This window comes from Engraulis encrasicolus, chromosome 18, assembly GCF_034702125.1.
Source record: "Engraulis encrasicolus isolate BLACKSEA-1 chromosome 18, IST_EnEncr_1.0, whole genome shotgun sequence".
Taxonomy (NCBI): Eukaryota; Metazoa; Chordata; class Actinopteri; order Clupeiformes; family Engraulidae; genus Engraulis; species Engraulis encrasicolus.
The window spans coordinates 53479803-53502302 of NC_085874.1; the positions used below are offsets into that span (position 1 = coordinate 53479803).

Genomic DNA, 22500 nt, shown 5'->3' on the forward strand with positions numbered 1-22500 from the left:
TTAAGCTGTAGAGATTGCTTGTGTTAATTGGAGGAAAACGTCGTTGGTCCACATCTATTTTTTAACTGAACAGCTGTTCGCAGCAACGCAGCGTCTGGCACATCTCGTAATAATTCAAAAATAATCAAATACAAACATATGCTTTTGTTCATGAAAAAAGACAGAAAAGTGTCTGTATTTGTTGTATTTATTGTATTTTAGCTTTAGAAGTTGACGGACAGCTTGTATTTATCACGGCGTGAGTGAGTGAATTCAGTTGCCACGTCATCGCGCTTTTGGTGTAGCTCTACCCATAAATAATTAATGCCATTAATTTTTACAACGTGTTTTAATTAATCTAATTAACGTGTTAAAATGACAGCCCTAGTATTTACAATGAGACTTCATGAGACTTCATGTGAAGCTGAGCTTTATGTTAAAAACAGTCCAACTTTGTTTTGTTACAGTTTTCACTCTGCCATGTAATGCTGGATTCTTCAGATAAACAACAGTGAAATGTTAACTACAGAACAGACTCCTGGTTATTGCATCAGAGTTTAACTGGTTGGATAGCTTCAGTTCATACACTGCAGTGAGGACAACACAGTGAAAAGACTGAGAAATTAGCATTGAACTTCGAGTCAAGATGGAAAGTAGATCTAATAAATCAAGCAGGAGTGGGAGCAGCTTTCATTCATCTGCCTCATCAACCAATGCTTTATTTCGTGCACGAGCAAAAGCAGCAGCTGCAAAAGTGCGTGCCGAATATGCTCAGCAAGAGGCCAAAGCTAAGATAGAGAAAGTTAAAAAAGAGACTGAAATTGAGACACTAGCCACCTGCTGTGAAGCAGCAGAAGCTGAAGCCGTAGCAGCTGTCTGGGAGTCAGCGGTTACAGAGAGCAACAATTACATTGTGCTAGATGAAACAAATTCAACAGAACAAAGTAAACTTGAACGAACAAGCGAATACATCCAAACTCACTTCCATTCCACTAACCCTGTCCAACAAACAGCCAGGAGGGCTAGTCCACCACCAACACAGCCAACCATCAATGCCACTCTCAGTTACAGCCCGAACAACCCCTTTGTTTCACACCACCAGCCACCTGTGTCTTCACATGACTGCACAAACAATGTGGATTTTCCAGACTATGACTTTGACTATGCGCCACCAGCAGCCGAACAGTCAATCAGCCAGAATCCATTTACCACAGACGGGCCTGAGATTATTCCCAAGAGTCTCACCTCGCATATCAGTGACTTGAATATTGGGGCTCCATCCTTCACCCCCCAGCAGACAAATACTCAAAGTGTGCCTGCAACCCAAAACCTGGCACAATATTTAGCTCGGCGTGACCTAGTGAACACAAGTTTGTATGAGTTTGATGATAAACCTGAAAATTATCGTGCTTGGATATCCTCATACAAACATGCCACTCAAGGACTTGGTCTCACAGCCACTGAGGAATTGGACTTGATGACATGATGGCTTGGTAAAGAATCCAGCAACCAGGTGAAACGGCTCCGTGCAGTGCACATAGCAAAACCACAAACAGCGCTGGTGAAAGCCTGGGAACGTCTCCAAGAGTGTTATGCAGCCCCAGGGGTGATCGAAAAGGCCCTCTTCACCCGACTGGACGCGTTTCCCAGAGTCTCAGCCAAGGAAAATCTGAAGCTACAAGAGCTGGCTGACCTGCTTATGGAGGTACAGTGTGCTAAGGAGGATGGTTACTTACCAGGCCTGTCCTACCTGGACACAACGTGTGGAATTGAGCCTATAGCCCTCTACTGCATGAATTATTATTTTTACAGTGTAAAAAATGTTTCAGTGCTTTTTTAGTGTTAAAATGAGTTAAATAATAGATTTCCAAAACATTTTTTTTATTTTTATTTTAAATTAAGTTTTTAGCTAATGGTTGCCATATGGCAACTTCATGCAGTCGTGGAATCTTGTGTAAAATCAGGTTTTTCCTTAAAACGAGAATTTTCCCTTCATAAATCTTCAATATATTACTTTCCAAATGTTAAAACTCATTAAATGACATAAATTAAAATTCATATTTTTAGTATTTAGTGAAAATATTTTCTGTAAAATAGCAAAATATGGTCTACAATACGGCCCATAGACATTTACATAAAAGCTTCAGAAAAGGTTGTTTACACTTATTTGCAAACATTTACAATACATTTTCACATTAAACATGTCTAAAATTACAAATATAAGCACAAATGATTAATTTGGCACAAAAATGACAAGAAATACCTGTAAAAAAATAGCCTCATACTAATCTTATTCTAAGTCATTCCAATGGGGTTGATTGGGGTGAATGGCCAACAACGTTGTTCCATAACTGCATGTAGTTGCCATATGGCAACCATATCATTTTGCCATTTTACAAAAAAACCTTTGCATCTAAAGTTGTTTTAATGATGAAAAATAACAGTTTACATATTATAGATAGTGTTTTTATTTTTTTATAACCAATATTTTGGGCTGAAATGTTAGTAATACCTTGGTTTATGGAGGCCTTGAGCGATGACCTCCACATACCAAAGTAGGTGATGAAAAAGGGCTTCCTGTGTTTATTTCTTAATCATTTGACCTGAAAAGTTTTTTTGGTTTCAAAGTAAAAGGCTGTCTTATCACAAATAAGTATAAATAAACAGGTTATAGTGCACCCTCTATTAGAAAAACTGGAAAAAGTTTACGGTTGCCATATGGCAACCCCATAGGAGAGGGTTAATGACCAAGCTGCCATATGGACTCCAGGAAAAATGGATCTCCGCCGGCTCCAAGTATAAAGAAACAAATAAAGGACGGTTCCCACCGTTTGATTACTTCACAAAATTCATATCCTATGAGGCCAAGAAAAGAAATGACCCCAGCTTTGCCTTTTTAAATACCGCTACAACATCGTCTGTCAGAGCTGAAAGTGCCTTTCCTAAAACCATCCAGAAACCCATTGCAGTTCACAAGATCAATGTCTCTCCTACAGAGGCAAATGTCTCCAGGGATCCGAGTAACATCTGCCCAATACATGCAAAACCCCACCCACTGAAGAAGTGCAAAGCCTTCAGAGCTGAAACTCTGGATGATAGGAAGGTATTTCTGAAAGAAAACGGAATCTGCTTCAGGTGCTGTAGTTCCACCAACCATATGGCAAGGGATTGCACTACAATTGTGAAGTGTTCTGAGTGTGTGTTAATAACTTTATACATGTATTATTGAAAATATACAATGTGATAAAAGTGTAACCTTTAGTTAGAGTTTTCTCCTATGTTATTCTCTCTCTCTGTCTCTTTCTTTCTCTCTTTCTCTCTCTCTCCCTCTCCTTTGCTCTGAGTTATGTGACATCTCTGGTCCACAAGGAAAACATCTCTGCCTTGCTCGTCCTGTTTGGAGTTGAACTTTGACCTGTTTAGGCTGGTAAAAGCTATCCGTCACAGGCCAGTCGCCACTAAGAGCTCATCACGGAACCGGGGGAAGACGCGACCATATATGTTCATCATATTATGTTTTACATATGCATGATAGGAAAATTACTTGTTAGAATGAGATAATAAAGGCCTAGCCCACTGTTGGTAGACTCGGGCTCGCAAGAAACCATGTAACCATTTCCTGTGAGTGCGAGACCCCCGAGCTGCTCGCAGATTTTAAATGCTACCTCTGTTTCCTGTGTGTTCTTTCAGGTAAATTTGATAAGGTAATACAGTGAAATTGTTAAAGTGATAATGTGAAATTATTCACAGTGTGACAGCACCCAACATGTCTCAGCGATGCACCCTGGACCAGCACCGCTACCTACAACTCCTCTGACCTCGCCACAGCATGGCGGGGAGGGAGAAGCGGTACACGACACCAGTGAGATCAGCTCAAGCTGCACAGCAGTATGCGGCATAGGACAAGTTGGACGGTCATGCTCCAAGATATGTCTGGCAAGAGTGTACCATAAAGACCACCCAGACAAAGCCATCAAGGCCTACGTCGTGTTAGACGACCAAAGCAACAGGTCGTTGGCTAAGTCCAGTTTCTTTGACAAGTTTAACATTCACACTAAGCCATATCCTTACCAACTGAAAACATGTTCAGGCCTAGTGGAAACTTCAGGCAGAAGGGCATCAGATTTTATCGTGCAGTCCCTCGATGGAAAAGTTACGATCCCCTTACCACCACTCACTGAGTGCAATGACTTACCTGATAATAGGTCCGAAATTCCCACACCAAATGCTGCTCTTCATCAGCCTCACCTGTCAAAAGTAGCAGAACACATCCCAGAGCTCGACCACACAGCTGAGATCCTCCTGCTACTAGGGAGAGACACAATCAGAGCACACAAAGTACAGGAACAAATAAATGGCCCTGCCAATGCACCTTTTGCGCAGCGCCCTGACTTGGGCTGGGTGCTGGTAGGAGAAGTTTGCCTAGGGAACACACACAAGCCAAATGTCAGTTCCTTCCGGACGACCATGGTCGACTGTCATCGGCCCTCACTCTTTCAGCCATGCACAAGCCATCTGCGCATTAACCCTAAAGCGACCGACTGGGGTCATTTATGACCCCGGGCACATATTTCCATACACCATTTCTGCAATTTTCATCAGAAAAACTTGTCCTTCTAGGAGTTTGTCAATACATATGTTGTGCATGCGGAGAATGATTTTTGTGAGATTTGGACCATCTATATGGGATTTATAATCAAAACACCTCTGGGGTCATTTATGACCCCGAGAGGATCCATGAGATACTCAACATTATAATGTCCATTGTTGTTGTAATTTTCAAACTCTGGTTTTTGTATTTTGTGTCTTGGGGCAGGCCATGGTCAGCAGACCTAAAATATTCATAATATAAACATTTATAGTATTAAAATATAATATATTATATAAATAAATAGGGCACCCCTGCGATAGCCAACAAAGCATATTGTGAGGGCACCCAGGTAACATTTCCTCTGTTATTGCTCCATATTTGTTGATATAATGGCACAGTGGTCCTAGACACATGATGAGAATATGAAATGGAAGTCATCCTGATGAACAAAGAGGGAGGAAACAAGTCATCAGTGTAGAAATCAATGGCGTTTTTAGAATTTTCCTTATTATATGGCTATACAAAGGCTGAAGCATCAGTTGAATTATTTCTTTGCTCTAATACATATGGAAGACACCTTTTCACAGCTACAATGTCCAGAAAAAGTTTCAGAGAAAATTTGAGTGTGCATAAGGTTATATATTTGAGACATGGTTTTGTCTATGTAAATACCATATTCTCTGATCTTGCAATTTCATGAACCCAGAAATGTTGAATACCCTCCAGTTTTATTGCAGAAATATCATCTATGGGCCTAATGGATAGAATTTAGCTTGGTTTCCCAAAGTTTCACTTTGAGCAATTTTCATAATTAGCATAAATATACTGTATTATTGTGGTAAGACTACTACAAGTGGATAGGCTAAAAAATGTAAATCATAGATATCACCATGAAACTTTCTCAGTTGATTACTGATGATGAGAGAAGAAAAAAATGTATTGGATGTTTTTTGTATTTTGATGTTTACATATGCAAATGAGGGCATACATCATAATTAGCATATACGTATGTAAGTTTGACTAATTTTTAGTAAAACAATAAAATGTTCAAATTCTTTTTTTTTTTTTTTTGCTTTAGACGAGGGACAAGTATGTGCAAGATGTAAATAAATTTGAATGAGCCCCAAAAAATAATTTATATAGTGGTATTTCTATATAAACTCCTTGGGGTCATAAATGACCCCGCTCGGTCAGATTAGTCGCAAAAACAGGCCGGTCGCTTGAGGGTTAAAGAGGAACTTCACAACAGCACCTTACCACCCAGAGCCAAAGAAGACAGTCTGGGTCAACATGTGTTTGACCGCACTGAACAGGATAATAAGCTAGCACCTTCGATTGAAGATGAAACCTTCCTAAAAATGATGGACAAAGAAGTCTACAGGAACGATTCACACAGCTGGGTTGCTCCATTGCCGTTCAGACAACCAAGGCAACAGCTTCCCAACAACCGTGAGCAAGCACTCAAACGATTTGAATCACTCCAACGCCAATTCAGAAGAAAGCCAGAAATGCAAAAGCAATACCTGGAATTCATGGGCAAACTGCTGAAAAACAACCATGCTGAGGTGGCACCAGCGCTAAGAGAAGAAGAGCGCTGGTATTTACCAAGCTTTGCAGTGTATCATCCACAGAAACCTGATCAAATCAGGGTTGTGTTTGATTCAAGTGCCCAACAGTCTGGAATCTCCTTGAACAATGTCCTCTTGACAGGACCAGATCTGAACAACACCCTTTTAGGAGTGCTCATGCGGTTCCGAAAAGACAAGGTCGCTGTGATGGCGGATATTCAACAAATGTTCTATTGCTTCCTTGTGGCCGAAGAGCACAGAAACTACCTGCGATTCCTATGGTTCAAAGACAACAACGTAGCCAACGAGGTCATTGACTTCAGAATGAAAGTTCATGTTTTTGGAAACAGCCCGTCTCCTGCAGTGGCAATCTATGGGCTCAGAAGAGCCATCAGGTATGGCGCAGAGAAGTATGGAGCAGACACTGTCAACTTTGTCGAACGGCACTTTTATGTTGACGACGGCCTCTGTTCTGTTCCAACTGATGCAGAGGCTATTGGGCTGCTCCGTAGGACTCAAGCCTCACTTGCAGAATCTAACCTGAGGCTCCACAAATTTGCCTCAAACAGTCAGGCTGTCTTGGAAGCCTTCCCAACCGAGGACTGCATACAAGCCAAGAAGGATGTAGACCTCAGCGGAGATGAGTCACCCACCCAACGCAGCTTGGGGCTCCTGTGGGAAATAGCAAGCGACACATTCACCTTCTCTGTGTCAACCGACACCAAACCATTCACCCGTCGAGGGGTTGTTTCCATGGTGAACAGTGTCTTTGACCCTTTAGGGTTTCTGGCTCCAGTTACGATCCAAGGCAGGGACCTTCTCAGAGAGTTGAATTCTGAGACATCGGAGTGGGACACCCCATTGCCTGAAGATCAGTTAGGCAAGTGGGAGTCTTGGAGAAACTCGCTTCAAGACTTAAGGCACTTTCACATACCAAGGATGTACACAGGCATCTGTCCAACCAATGCTGAGCGAGTAGAACTCCACGTCTTCAGCGACGCATCTGTGAAGGCTATTGGTGCCGTGGCCTACTTGAAAGCCATCAAAGGAGACACAGTGGACGTTGGATTTGTCATGGCAAAAGCCAAACTTGCCCCTAAATCAGACCCAACCATTCCAAGACTTGAACTGTGTGCAGCAGTCTTAGCTGTGGAAATGGCTGAGTTGATTCAGGATGAATTGGATCTAAAGCTGGATGCCACCAAGTTCTACACTGATAGCAAAGTTGTCCTTGGATACATTTACAACCAATCCAGACGGTTCTATGTGTATGTCCACAATCGTGTCCAGCGTATATGCCAATCCACCATTCCTGAACAATGGTACTACGTGAACACAGAAGACAATCCAGCTGACCTGGCATCACGGTCGGTTCCAGCAGCACGCCTCACACAGACGATGTGGTTCAAGGGACCAACCTTCCTGCGCAAACCGTCCATTCAGCCAGACCCAGCTCAGTCATTCGACTTAGTCTCACCGGAGTCAGATGGAGAGGTCCGTCCAATTGTGAAAAGCTTCCTCACCAATCTGCAAGGGGAAGTTCTCAGCACAGAACGCTTTGAAAGGTTCTCCACGTTCGGCACTCTCCAACGCGCCATCGCACTCCTGATCCATATAGCAAAATCCTGCAAGGCTCCGACAGGCAAGTGTAAGGGTTGGCATCATTGTGACTTACCTCACTCAGTGGATGAGCTTTCCCAGGCAAGAGAAGTCATCATCAGAGCTGTTCAGAGGAACACATTTGTGAAGGAATTTGAAGCTCTGGAGAGAGGAATGCAAGTTCCATTAAGCAGCTGCCTACGCTCCCTCAACCCGATCTTACAGGGTGACCTCCTCTGCATTGGAGGCAGACTGAAGAATGCGGATGTGTCCATCGAACAAAAGAATCCGGTCATTCTCCCAAAAGAACACCACGTGTCCTTGCTACTTACCAGATACCATCATGCTCAAGTAGAGCATCAGGGCCGTCATCTAACAGAAGGAGCTGTACGAGCTGCTGGACTCTGGATCCTGGGAGGCAAGCGGCTTGTGAACTCAACAATTCACAAGTGCATCACTTGTCGCAAACTTAGAGGAAGGATGCAGGAACAACAAATGGCAGATTTGCCCACAGAGCGCCTCACAACCTGCCCTCCCTTCACGTATGTGGGCCTAGATGTTTTCGGGCCCTGGCACGTCTCCACCAGACGCACCAGAGGGACGCAACCTGAGAGCAAGTGCTGGGCCATCCTATTCTGCTGCATGAGCTCCAGAGCAGTTCACATCGAGCTGATTACCTCAATGGACACCTCAAGCTGCATAAACGCGTTGAGGCGTTTCTTTGCCATCAGAGGACCAGCCAAACAACTGAGGTCAGACTGCGGCACAAATTTCATTGGGGCCTGTAAAGAACTTGAGCTGAGTGCAGATCAACCAGACAGCACAGTGCAGAGATACCTGCACCAACAAGGATGCTCCTGGGTGTTTAACCCGCCCCATGCCTCACACATGGAATCCTGGATTCGATGCTCCGTGACCACAGCACTCGTCTTACTCATGAAGTTCTGTGCACTCTAATGGCAGAAGTGACCGCAATTCTGAATGGATCTCCTCACTAAGCAGTGGCGACAAGTACAAGCCTCATCCAACGTATTCTGGAACCGTTGGAGACAAGCGTACCTGTCAACCCTACAAAGTCGCAAGAAATGGACAAGGTCCCACCAGAACCTGCAAGACGGTGACATCGTCCTCCTCAAAGACAACCAAGCTGCCCGCAACAACTGGCCTTTGGCAGTGGTCACAAAGGCTATTCCTGGAACAGATGGAAGAGTCCGTAAGGTGGAATTAAGGACAGCAAACCGAGGACAATCAAAGACTTACCTTAGACCAGTTACCGAAACTGTTTTGCTTCTCCGTAAGGACTGATGCTTCAGATGTGATTCTTGTTTGAGTTTAATGTTTATTGTGGTGACCTCACAGTGGTCAGGCGGGGAGTGTGTCGCCATTAGGGCGATGTATGTAGTGAAACTTTTATATTGACACTTTGAGAAAGAATAGCACTTTTATTTTGATACCGTTTCCTGTATTTTCTTTACCACTTCCTGTCTTGTCATCAGTTACTTCACGTTCAGTTCCTGTCTACTGAAATTGGTTTCTACTTCAAAGAATTTCCTCCGTGAACGATGCTAGAAGCAAAGTCGTAAGTGAATGCCTTGCTAAATTGAAATATTGATAGTTTAAGTTAAGTTTATGTTAGGAAGAGAATGTAATAAATAGGTTAAAAAGATCGTTTTTATTTACATGTATTTACAATGAGACTTCATGAGACTTCATGTGAAGCTGAGCTTTATGTTAAAAACAGTCCAACTTTGTTTTGTTACAGTTTTCACTCTGCCATGTAATGCTGGATTCTTCAGATAAACAACAGTGAAATGTTAACTACAGAACAGACTCCTGGTTATTGCATCAGAGTTTAACTGGTTGGATAGCTTCAGTTCATACACTGCAGTGAGGACAACACACCTGTTAAGTCAAAAAGGTTAATAAATAAACTAGTATTTCCATGGATATGAATACATACCAAGTTAGCTATGAGGTGAAAAACAATATTTGATGAGAACTAGTAATTTTAGGTATTTTATAGCTGAGTTTTGCTATCACGTGTCAAAAATGACCCGAACACCACAGGTGTATGCAGCTTTTGAACACAAGACAAGGGTTAACCCTTTAAGCGCCACAATTTATTTTTCAAAAAAGCTGAATGTTGGCATGATAAATTCAAATGACTGTGGCTTGACACTGGTAACAGATAGAGCTTGATTGTCAATTAGACAAATATTGGGGATGACCCCAAGATTATTTTGGGAGTAAATATGCATACCTAATTTGCATATTATGACGTCATATGGTGGCGGCCATTTTGAATATGTAATAATTTTTGGAAAATATTGATAATTTTCAATAGATTATTGAATTTATTTAGCAATATTTGACATTCCATTACTATCACGTAGTGCACATACACTATGGTCAAGGAAATAAGTAGTTTTAGGCAGAATATATATAGTATATATTGTAATATTGCAATAGGCCTAATATAATGCAATATTTTTCAAAAAAGCTGAATGTTGGCATGATAAATTCAAATGACTGTGGCTTGACACTGGTAACAGATAGAGCTTGACTGTCAATTAGACAAATATTGGGGATGACCCAAAGATTATTTTGGGAGTAAATATGCATACCTAATTTGCATATTATGACGTCATATGGTGGCGGCCATTTTGAATTTTTAATAATTTTTGGAAAATATTGATAATTTTCAATAGATTATTGAATTTATTTAGCAATATTTGACATTCCATTACTATCACGTAGTGCACATACACTATGGTCAAGGAAATAAGTAGTTTTAGGCAGAATATATATAGTATATATTGTAATATTGCAATAGGCCTAATATAATGCAATAATATTGAAATATATAATGCAACAATTACTACTTTTGCCTGGAGGGCCGAACATGTTTGTATCTGTAACCTGTACCTTTTTAGCTTGTGAAACTTTCACAGAAAGGGTCAGCACACACATATTCAATTCATATTTATGCCTATTTTTACATCTGTATAGCCTACTATGGCCTTTGGAGCAGGCGCTGTATAGGCAGTAAAATGGTTGATCATGGCACAGTCTAGCTCAGTGACTTCTACAGTTTGTCACTTACATTTCACAAAACTAATGGGCAAACTGTCAACATAATGGGTATGAAATCACAAGTATTATATCCATAGTATTGTGTCCAACGTAATTAGGCTACGTTATAGCCTGACACCTGAAGCCGATCAGGAACACAATCCCCGCCCCCTCGCGTGGAGAGCGCAGCGCCCTTCCACCCTCTCCCCCGTTTGAGAGAAATATATCGCCACCTCTTTCGTCTTTATTTGCTGTTTTACTGATTTATAACTCTTACAAAGACAGTCAAAACACTGTGACCAGTCTGATTGTCAACAACGAGTCTAAAACATTCATGTTTTAGGGTTGCCTATGCGTCTTCTCTTCACCGTGCGTTCTATTACCAAAACCTCTCCATGCGGAGATATGGCACGTTCGCCGCTGCCATCCACCCAGTAGAAGTCAGAAAGAGGGACAGAATGAGTGCGTGTGTGCTGCTTGGTGAACAGTGTTTGTCTGATCCCAGGATTATTGCGTTTGCGTCCGGATAGGTGGCTACCCGCATCACCGGGGGCTGAATGGAGGGAGCCCAAGCTAACATTACCAGACCCACTTCTCTCACCCCTAATTCCTCCACCAATACCTGTATGGATACCATGATTGCATTCGCCACTACCACCGACTCACTTGAGATCGGATAAAGTCACCGAATGAGTTTCAATGTGTGTGTGTGCTTAGAGAACATCCTTGCTTCGCATGTCGGCATCACTGCCTTCGGAAGTTTCGCCACGGTAAACAAAGAGTGCTCGTCCGATCATTATCCCCTTCGTGAGATAAAAACTGTCCTTCGGAGTCAGAATAGGCAAATAACATGCTCAGAACTTCATCACGATTCAACTTCTCACTAGCCATGATGAAATAGCTCGCTGATAGTTCACTGATAACAACACAAAACCAACTCGCACGCTTCGAGTCAAAGACGCAAAGTGGCTACTTCCGCATTTTGTAGTCGCGTCACAGGTCGCGTCTTTTACTGCTTCACCAAAGACTCTGTGAACTACAAAATGACGCAATCGTAGTCTTGTTTGAAAGGGTAGCATGTCTGCCAACTACTGGTAGGGAGGATGAACACTATTAAGACCGCTGGTTTGATCTACATGCGCTTTTGTTCATGATGACGTACCGTCGCAATTCTGCGACTTTGGCGCTTAAAGGGTTAAATATGTGGACTTGGTGTTTTTCAATATTTATATGATTTTAGTGTGTGAATGTACAAAATAACAATTCTATCAGAGTCTCAGTTATTCCGCCAATCTAATGCAAAGATATAGGAAATTAACACCTCAATGAACATGAAAAAAGTCACACTATTCATCTGAATCCACTATGCTATGAACATGGACCATTATCTTATTGCCAAATCAACTCTAAGGAAAGTGTAAGGCCAGTTCTGCATGTTTGGGTGCCATTATGAATTTTTGATACGTTTTTAGGACAAAATAATGCGCAAAAACTTATTTTTTTTAAAAAAATAGCAAAAATGGAGATATGACACATTGTAGTGTATGGGACTGTCTGGCGGCCATCTTGGATTTATTATATGAAAAAGCTGGGGGAAAAAAATAAGGCAAAAAATATATTTTCCTCACCATGAATCACCAAACTGAGGACAAAGGGCAACCAACAGCCTTTCAGAAATGCATAAAACAACCAGCAATCTATACCAGGTCAATTTTGACCCCAACACCACAGATGTGACTTTTTTTTAGACCTTTAAAATTTACTAAAATGATAAAACATTGTTTTTCTGTTGAAATGATTGTGACTGAGGATTTGATGAATTCTCGTTCTAGGACAATAAAGGAAAGTGTGGTTTTTTACACTTGAACTTGAAAACGGGTCAAAAATGACCCGAACACAACAGAAGGGTTAAGCTGTGCCTGTGATGCCCATGTTTGATAGTGTAGTAAGATGTATGTCATGGTAGACCGTGTTGAAGGCAGCAGATAGGTCCAATAAGGTGCTTTTGCAGCCCTTAAAGCATCTGTTACTGACTGTAAGGCAGTTTCATTAGAGTGGCCACTTTTGAAGCCAGACTGTTTTGCGTCAAGTAGGGAGGAAGTCAGTGACTTGTTTTGTAACCAAGCACATCCCCAAAGTTACAAATGCACATTTTTGCATGCACGCACGCACGCACGCACGCACGCACACACACACACACACACACACACACACACACACACACACACACACACACACACACACACACACACACACACACACACACACACTGCAGGCAGACACTCAGAAGAACACACAGATAGGTACATCTCTTGACATATTACACACATCAAAGTAAAAAAAAGTTTAGTTCCTGGAATTCCTCACCCCCCCAAAAAAAACAGAAAGAGCTTCACTACTCATGTGACCTAACAGACACCCCAAACCCCATCAGTGGCACCCCTTACAGGTCTGTTGTTGTGTGTTGACACTCACTCTAGTGTCTCCAGTTTGCACTGAGGATTCTTGAAAAGGTCTGAGAGATGCTGAACTCCTTCATCAAGAATACTATTCCCACTGACTAGTAGACTCTTCAAACTGCAGGAGGTTGATCTGGCAGCAGCAGCTATTGCAGCACAACTCTTCTCTGTGAGGGAACAATACCGCAGCCTGGAGGAAACATAATGACACATCTGATTATTACATACACTTACCTCTAACCTGGTTCCAACCAGAATTCTGTGTAATTGAGCTCTGGATCCCCCTGGTGTTGCTCAACACACATGGAGGTCTGGGAGCGTGTAGCAGGCATGGCCGTAGTTACATTTGAGGCTAGCGAGGTCCGGACCTCGTCTATCGTGAGAGGTTTTTAAAAAATATATTATTAGGCCTATTATTTTAACGGCAAATATGACCAACTGAAACACAAAAAAACATCTATAAACCTTTGTGAAGCGTCCTTTGCAAACTGTGGTTAACCTCCATGTGCTGTGTGTTNTAGTTTTGCCTNTGTGTTCTGTTTTTGAGAGTAAACAAGATTATTAACCCTCCTGTTACCCTCAAATTTTGGAACATCCGTGATCCTTGGGGTCAATTTGACCCCAACCACTTAAATGTCTACAAAATCAGTATGAAACAACACTTTGGCACATGTTTATGTCTCAGATATGTATTATTGCTCTGTTGGTGACATAAAACGTCCTTTCAATATACCCTAGCACCCCCACACATAGCCTACACACCAAAAAATCTAATCCATGACTAGGCGAAAATTAGAAAAAATAGCAATAAAATGTCATTAATTGGTCTAAAAACAGATGGACACATATTATTTTAATTTTATTGGCTCCATATACTCCCTAAATATGAATTTCTATAACTTATAACATTTGAAAAGAAAAAACAAATTTGATTATCAAGGATATTATCTATCTATTACCATATCGGTCAATTTGACCCTAAAAGAAATAGACATATTTCCAAACATTCAGAAGGTTTTTTTAAGTCCAACATTCATTTTTTTGAATGTTTGAATGTGTATTTATAGCACAAGTATAATAGTTAGGTAAGAACATGGATACATTGCCAACCAAGAGTTTCGGGAACAACATAGAAAATCATTGTTTTCTACATTGTTTCTACGCTTGAATTAGTGTGCACATAAGGAAAAAAGGTTTGCATGTGCTCCTTGTAGACATATTACATGGTCATGGTTGTGGGGTAATGTTTGAAGGAACAGGGCTAGCAACTTGTATGTTTACTTCTATATGCCCACTGGAGAACTTGTGGTATGGATGTCAATGTGTATGTCCTTCACAAAAGTTACAGCTGTTGCTGTTCCTGCCTTCTCTATGTCAGGTAGCACCAGTTTATAACCAAGGCTGCAGACAAAGATGTCAATTTGGAACACAATACTGAAATGAGGAGAAGAATAGCACCATTATATCTCTCAACATGGCAAACAATCTTGAGATCGTCTCCATCTAAAGAAGTACAATGGCTTGTCACCATCAGAACAGTCCATTTCAATATTTGGATCACAATCATAAAGCTTCTCTTCAAATATACCATCACTTATAATTATGTATGCTGGGCACAGAACAGCATGCACAGCAATGCTGACTATATGTGACCCTTCTTATACTAGTGTTTGTAAGTAGTGGAAGGGTGGGAAAGTATCTCCCAGGGTACAGGAGGGGGGGGGGCTGTGTTGCTGTGGTGGGTGCCATGATGGTGCTTTGGGTACAACAAGGTTCAGTTGGTGTATTTTGTCAAAATGTCAATGCTGTATTAGCCACCAATGTCCAAAATGTTGCCGTGAATTACTTTTAGGCCTCCCCCATATCATTAGCATTTTTAGTTATCAGGGCCCAAACAAAAGCAAAATGTTCAGAAGAAACATGGCTGAATAGCTTATTTTCATGTATTTCACATTATCTAAACAGATTTTAACATTTATTTGCAAAATATGAATGTTCCATTTATGTTTTATACACTTGAAACAATTGGGGTCAAATTGACCCCAAGGAACACGGATGTAACCTAAATGTGTACAGCACTTAGGGAAAACATTTTTGCTGAAATTTCACGTTTTTCACATTCATCCCATCTATTTAGGAAAAGTCATCAAAGATGAGGTAGAAGAAATATGTACTTCATGTATTTTTCAGGTGTTAAACATTGAAAGGGGTCAAATAGACCCCAAGGATAACAGGAGGGTTAATATCGCAAGTGGTGCGACTCGTGGGAGAGAACGCAACTCAGCCGACATCGCAAGTGTTTGGTCGCGTTCGTGACAGAGCATTGCGCAACGCAAAATTACCATGCTTTCTGGTTGGAAAAATGCATTGAAATGGCAAAGTGTGCATGTGCAGCCTGCGCAGTAATGTGCCGTCACGAACGCGCCCATTAAGCACGCGCTTGGTGAAATCTCCACTATCAGAAAGCCCGCGCTTGGTGAGATTTCCGCTAACAGAAAGCCAACCGTTGTATAAGCTCATGCGTAACAAGTAGGCTATGGTGTCTTAAAAAGCCATTTGAGTCATTATTTTAAGAAGGCCGGCTGCTGCATCAGCTGCTGCATAAAGGTAAAAGCAGGATATCCGTGAAAGGTAATTGATTGTAAACTGGAAAGCCTGTGATAAACACTGATAGAGGAGGTCACCGGAACATCTTCAGGTGTGGATATTTTCCTGTTAATTTGGACAAGTGACAAGACTATCGACGTTGCCACGTCTTCGTCAGAGTCAATCGCAGTAAAACATCCACACCTGAAGAGGCTCCCGTGACTACTGTGTCTGCATAGCCGTGACGCATCAGATGGCTCAGGAGCGCGGAGGATAGGCTACTTTTCTTTCTCGTTGATAGACTTTTGTCTTCTGCGCTTGTGAAAAACTATAACAACTAAATAAAAACAAAACGTTTCATGCGACTCTAGGAAGAAAAAAGTTTACTCCTAAATAGGTGGTTTGCACTACAGAGATAGCTATCCCTGTATCTTTGGAGGAAAACAGCTGAAGTGTAATTTCATTGGGAGAAAAATATGAATGACTGAGCAACTTGCCATCTGAGGATGTAGCTTATTGTGCAACTTCAGGGTCAAGCTTTAGTTTCCTTACAAAGGGCTTTACTGACTGGGAGAATGCTGTTTATAATAAAAGAGGCATGATACCAAAGCATAGCCATTCAAAGGGAATAGGCTGAGTTGGCTGAAAACTACAACATATTTATTATTATACATGTCTACATATTTACTATTTCACATTAGGCCTATACATTCATAGAGGAGGGCCCTATATATAGGCCTGTGTAGCCTATATTTATTTATTTTATGAATTAATTTTTAATTTATATTTTATATTAATAATAAAATTTCGGCGCGCGCATCATGGACCTCGCCTACTTCACATGGCTGGCTACGGCCATGGCAGCAGGATTCCATTTCTGAACTCAAAAAACAATGCTGATTATTTATTGCTTTAAGGCGAGACACGTCCTGTCATGTCTGGTATGGTTTTAAAGGGACACTCCACCCATTTTGCATTAGGTTTCCCATTGCTAGACACCCAGTCATACTTTTGAATGGTCTTGCAACAATCTCTCAATTCCCCCTGAGATAAGAAGAAATCCGCATTCATCTCTTAACACTTCCTCCTATAATGATGTAAAAATCGTCATTTTGCTTCATTGTAGGAGGAAGTGAAAGAGAGGTGGATTTCTGTTGAAACTACAAGCCTTTTTTTCCCACCCTTTCAACCCCGCCCCTAGGGGGTTGGACCTAATGCTCTAACAGACCTATCACAGATCAGTGTCCCAGTGCTTTTGAAATCACTGGCATTGAGGCTCCAGTAAGCAGTGTTGCCAGATTGGGCTGTTTCCCGCCCAATTGGGCTGCTTGGGATGGCCGTCTGCGGGTAAAAATGGCATTTTGCAGGAAAACTCGCCCAATCTTTCCCATAGACATCAATAGAATTGGGCGGGATTTAGTTCTTCCAGGCGGGTTTTGAGCATTTTTTGGGCTGGAAATCATCAGCCTCATCTGGCAATACTGCCAGTAAGTCACTGGCATAGCTGGAAAGGAGAAACTGGAGCACACTGCAGCTTAGTTTTCAAGACTTTATTTTGTAGACACACCTGACCAACGTTTTGTTGTTGTTACACCTTCTTCAGAGTCAAATGATAGCAAGGGAGAGACACACATTTCAAGACTTGACATTCACAGGTGATCCCACTTGGTTTGGCTAAATTGGTCTCATCTCATTGCAGGTAATTGACCCCACCCCCCAACACCAGGACAGGATTGCAGACAATTAGACAGAGAGGCTTCGTAGAAAAGCATTTTGGATTCATACTCTACATTCAGTGGAGTCTCAAGGCATAAATGAGGAACTCAATATGTCTTGCTTTCTGTAACAAATTGCTCCAGCATCGCGGCTGTGGTCTTGTAATAATTGTAGCTGTGGTTTTATTGACAATGTTCTTCGTGTATTGTTTTTTCACTTTTTTGTTTTGTTTTGGGAAGTTGGCAAGCTGTCTAATTGTGTACAATCTTGTCCTGATCTTGGGGGGTGGGGTCAATTACCTGCAATGAGATGAGACCAACTTTGAGCCAAACCAAGTGGGATCACCTGTGAATTTTAAGTCTTAAAATGTGTGTCTCTGTCTTGATATCATTTGAAACGTTGGTAGCGTGTGTGCACAAAATAAAGTTTTGAAAACTAAGCTGCAGTGTGCTCCAGCTTCTCCTTTCCAGTGATGTCTGCCCCATTGTGATGCACCTGCAAGCAGGGTTGACAGATGAGGCTGATGATTTCCAGCCCAAAAAAAATGTCGAAACCCGCCTAGAAGCTCAAAATCCCGCCCAATTCTATTGATTTCTATGGCTAAAATTGTTTTTTTTCCCCTGCTAAATGCCATTTTCGCACACGGCTATATTAAGCAGCCCAATGGGGCGGGAAACAGCCCAATCTGGCAACACTGCCTGCAAGCTGAGTGAGGGATGATGCGTAGAGTCCCAAATAACTGGGTGTGGCCTGTGGAACTTGAGCATTGCAGTGCATTATGGGGATTGTTGTCACAAATCCACAAGCACTAAAAAGTCATTTTCTGGTAGCCTGATAAACCAGACTAAATGTGGATGTCTAATTTAGTCTGGCCTCGATGCATAATACATTCGAAGATTGTTGATGAGAACAACCTTCCCTTAAAACCCTGCCCGCTTTGATTCAAAACACATCTTTGCATTGTAATTGGTTTGCCAGATTCATGGCATTCTGGCTTCATTGAATCATTATGCGAGGCCAGACCCACCCGTAGACAAAACATTTTGCCGTCCAGCGGGTGGCGCTGGTTCACCAGGCTAATTTTCCTGCCTTTTCTCGGCCAAGAAGGCACCACATTAAAAATGTATACTACTATTCTACTATATTATATGATCCACTTTTAATACATATTCATTTGTCCACCGGTGGAATGCCCCTTTAAAGCACTGAGTTTCGGGCAAAAGGCTGTGTTATCCAAATATGGGCATTTCCTCTCTTTTCAGCAACCAATCCTGACTCTCCGAAGGGGGGTTTACAGGACTAAAGTAGATTCATTGGCTGGCAGTGCTTTTCTGGTAACTTGATTCACCCAGTGCCTCACGTGTTGTCTTTTTGACATTTCCGTCTTAGCTTGCTGCGGGAACTTCAAAATATCTTTGTTCTACGAAACAGTTTATAAAAAGAAAGACACAATTGTGTTTAGCAAGGTCCGTGATAATATATCAGCCGGCCGAATTGGCACAAAATCATCCAGGGAACAGCACGTGCGGTCGTAAGTTGTTCGCAAACTGAGGTGTCCGAGACCCAGCAGGTCCGTCTCTCGTCTAAAGGAGATGATAATGATCATCTGTGTCCTAACTATGCCGAATCGGATCTGTCAATAAACAGTCATCCAAACAACCAGGGCTTTTGCAGTAGTCTGCTTCTGAGCGCAACAGTTGTAAAGGAGAGGGTGGTTACAGGCGACATGCGTCCACACGACTGCAAAGTGAGACCTGTGGGGATGTCACCTTTGATGTAAAATTGCGCACAGCGCTTTTGGCACTCGATTTGGGCATGGGTTATGCTGCGCTGAAAAAGATCAGCAAGGTTATGGGGATCCCTTCCCTTCATTTGAAAACGTACCAGCGACAGGACAAATGAGTTAGGGCTACAGGTATCCAAGGTTATGCCTACAGAAAGATGAATGATTACAGACTTGATGATAATAACAGAGAGGATAATAAATAATGGTACATGATAATAAATCCTCTCTGATAATAATGTAGGCCTAGTAATAATAAATATGTAGCATACTGTATTAAGTAGGCTGTAGGCCTACACATTATTATGACAGGTAGGCCTAAGTAGGCTATGTTACACCACTAGTAGTAAACATAACAACAGATAACATTAGATTAGGCTAAAATAAATAGTTTTTTTATCAAAAGCCTAGAAATTCATGAATGCAAAAAACATTCATAACAGTAGGCTAACAAAATGGCATAAGATTGTTGGGGTAAGTTATGCTTTTGAAAAAGTTTTCCGTTTTCAATTCAGCGGCAAAAAATCATAGACACAATCCTAAAAGCAGCAGAATTGGTTGCAGGACTGCCTATCAGGGGTCTCTCCAGTTCCTTCGCCCTAAAAAAGCGCATTATAATATACGTCTATCTGGTGTGCACATCAACTGAGAACATGCGATGATATCTCTGACTTCATACCCTCAATGTTACCATGTGAGGTTGTATAAAACAAACAAACAAACAAAACAAAACAAATAAAAATAGACCTTGGCTATGTACTGGCCCAGTGATGTGCACAGGACTTTTCATGAGACAGAAGTATCCCAATTTAGTTTTATCATATAGGCTGTTGCAAAAACAAAAAAACTGGCATCTAGCAAATAGAGACCATTACAAGTCATAGAGAGTACATAACAAGTTACAAGTATTCAGTTATACGGGCTCGCTGCCCAAAAACAGTGTTTGTGGGGAGAAACAGAGTGGAGGCGGCTGTAAGAATGGCCATATCATCATTCATTGAGGGTGCGTCAGCCATCCTTAATGTGATGGCAAAACTGTCAACCATCACCCTAAACACCATCAGGGAAGTTGACATGCTGAGGGTAACCAAAGCAAATGCCATCCTGTCTCCCCAAGCAAAGAAAAAGAGAAAATTTGAGGACAATGAAAGAAAAGTGAAAAGTCACCAGCAAGAACAGGTGACTTGATTACAATGACCCTAAACATACACCTAAGGCCAAAGTTGATTTTCTGGAGAGGTGAGAGTGATTCAGTGATTAAGTATGACACCCGATCTGCGTATTTGAAGTGTTTTGAAGTGACTTATCTGCTCATTTTCACATTATGTTCGATAGGCGACAAAACTTTTGTCTTGTGAAAATCTGCCCTGTCTGTGGTCATTAAAGGGTCAATCTTTCTTTGGTGCATGACATTTATTTTTGTACATTCATTTTCATTCGAGAGGGTTGTAGCTTTCATATGAGTGACTTCTGAAGCCAAGTGATTAATTGAAAGTCAGGTTATTAGCTGTTATTCCAAACAGATGGGTAGGCGACAACTCTTTTGGAGGCGAGTGTATGGGACCGGGATGGACATTTAGGCCCAATGTTCTGTATATGCAAATCAATGAATTACCTAAATATAGATTACACAAAACATGTATGTTTTAATCATTTTGATATAAGCTATGAACTGGAAAATTTTCATGGTGATATGTGTAAGTTAAAATGTTACCACCATACCGTAATTAACCAATCTGTTACAGCAGTTTTTGGCTTTCTATGACTGTCATGTTATTAAATGACTTATTTAAATGATCTTTAAATATTCATAACTGTTATGACTAAGAGCTTGAGCATTTATTTTTTGTTCAAGTATATTTTTGATGTATGAATGTATTAAAATCTTTAAATGCCGTTTTCTCAAAATGAGTGTTTTTTCGTTTTTAGGTGCACATTTCTCAGCCTGTGTTGAACCTAGGCACAAAATTACTTTCCAGTGTCACACATAGCATTAATATGAAGACATTCCCAGCTGGATTTATTGATAAATTGTTCTCGGCCAGATTTATGGGTCATTTTACCTGGAAATCATGGCGGAAAATAGGGTTTTAAAGTTCATGATAATATATTTTGATTTCCCAAGTCATGAAAGCAGATATCCTAAAATCCATCTGGGAATTTTTTGTCATTTGATATACGAACAAAATAACAAAAATAATTTTGGTCTTAGCTTTATCACAGTTAACCCTCCTGTTATCCTCAGATTTAGGTTACATCCGTGATCCTTGGGGTCATTTTGACCCCAGCCACTTAAATGTCTACAAAATCAGTAGAAGCAAAAACTTTTGCACCGGTTTATGCCTCAGATATTTACTGTTGCTCTGTTAGGTACATAACAAAGCCCTTTAGATAAGCCCCAGCATCCCCACACACAGCCCACACAACAAAAAAACTAATCCATGACTAGGCGAAAATGTGCAACAACTGCCCAAAAGTTGCCTTGAATGAGTTTTGGCCCTTGTCCACATCATATATACTTTTAGTTATCAGAGCCCTAAATAAAGTGAAATGTTCTGTTCTAAGTAACTTATGTTTATCCAGGATCAAAAAATGAGAATGAATTCTCGGACTAAGGCACTCCAAATTGAAATGTCTTTATTAATCTGACAAGTCCTACATGGATATATTAAAAACAAGGCCCACGTGTAGCGGCATGAGTGCCTTCTTCAGGGAATTAGTCAGAGAATTAGAATCAGAGAATTTCAGGGAATTAGTCAGAGAATTTATTCTCATTTTTGATCCTGGAAGTACTATACCTTGGACTAAAGAGCACCCAAACCCAAGAAGCCAACAAACTATCTAGATAAGAGCACGCCATACTCCACAAACTAACTTATGTTTATATATTTTACATTGTCTAGAGAGATTGGAAAATGTATTACCAAAATATGGTTGTTCCATTTATGTTTAATACACTTTAAACAATCTGGGGTCAAATTGACCCCCAAGCAACACAGATGTAAACAAAACGTGTACAGCACTTAGGGAAAACATTTTTGTGAAAATTTCACTTTTTTCACATTGACCCCATATATTTAGGAAAAGTCATCAAAGATGAAGCAAAATAATTATGTACTTCATGTATTTTTCAGACGTTAAACATTG

At 41.1% G+C, this 22500-nt stretch overlaps 1 protein-coding gene across 1 annotated transcript in view; it reads right to left on the bottom strand.

Moving 5' to 3' along the window:
• The window catches only part of LOC134468311 (protein NLRC3-like), a 130493-nt gene that overhangs the window by 5234 nt on the left and 102759 nt on the right, over nucleotides 1–22500 (bottom strand). The window contains exon 6 of the mRNA XM_063222252.1: nucleotides 13285–13458. Within this exon, the coding sequence (XP_063078322.1) occupies nucleotides 13285–13458 (174 nt within the window). The remainder of the gene's footprint in view (nucleotides 1–13284; nucleotides 13459–22500) is intronic.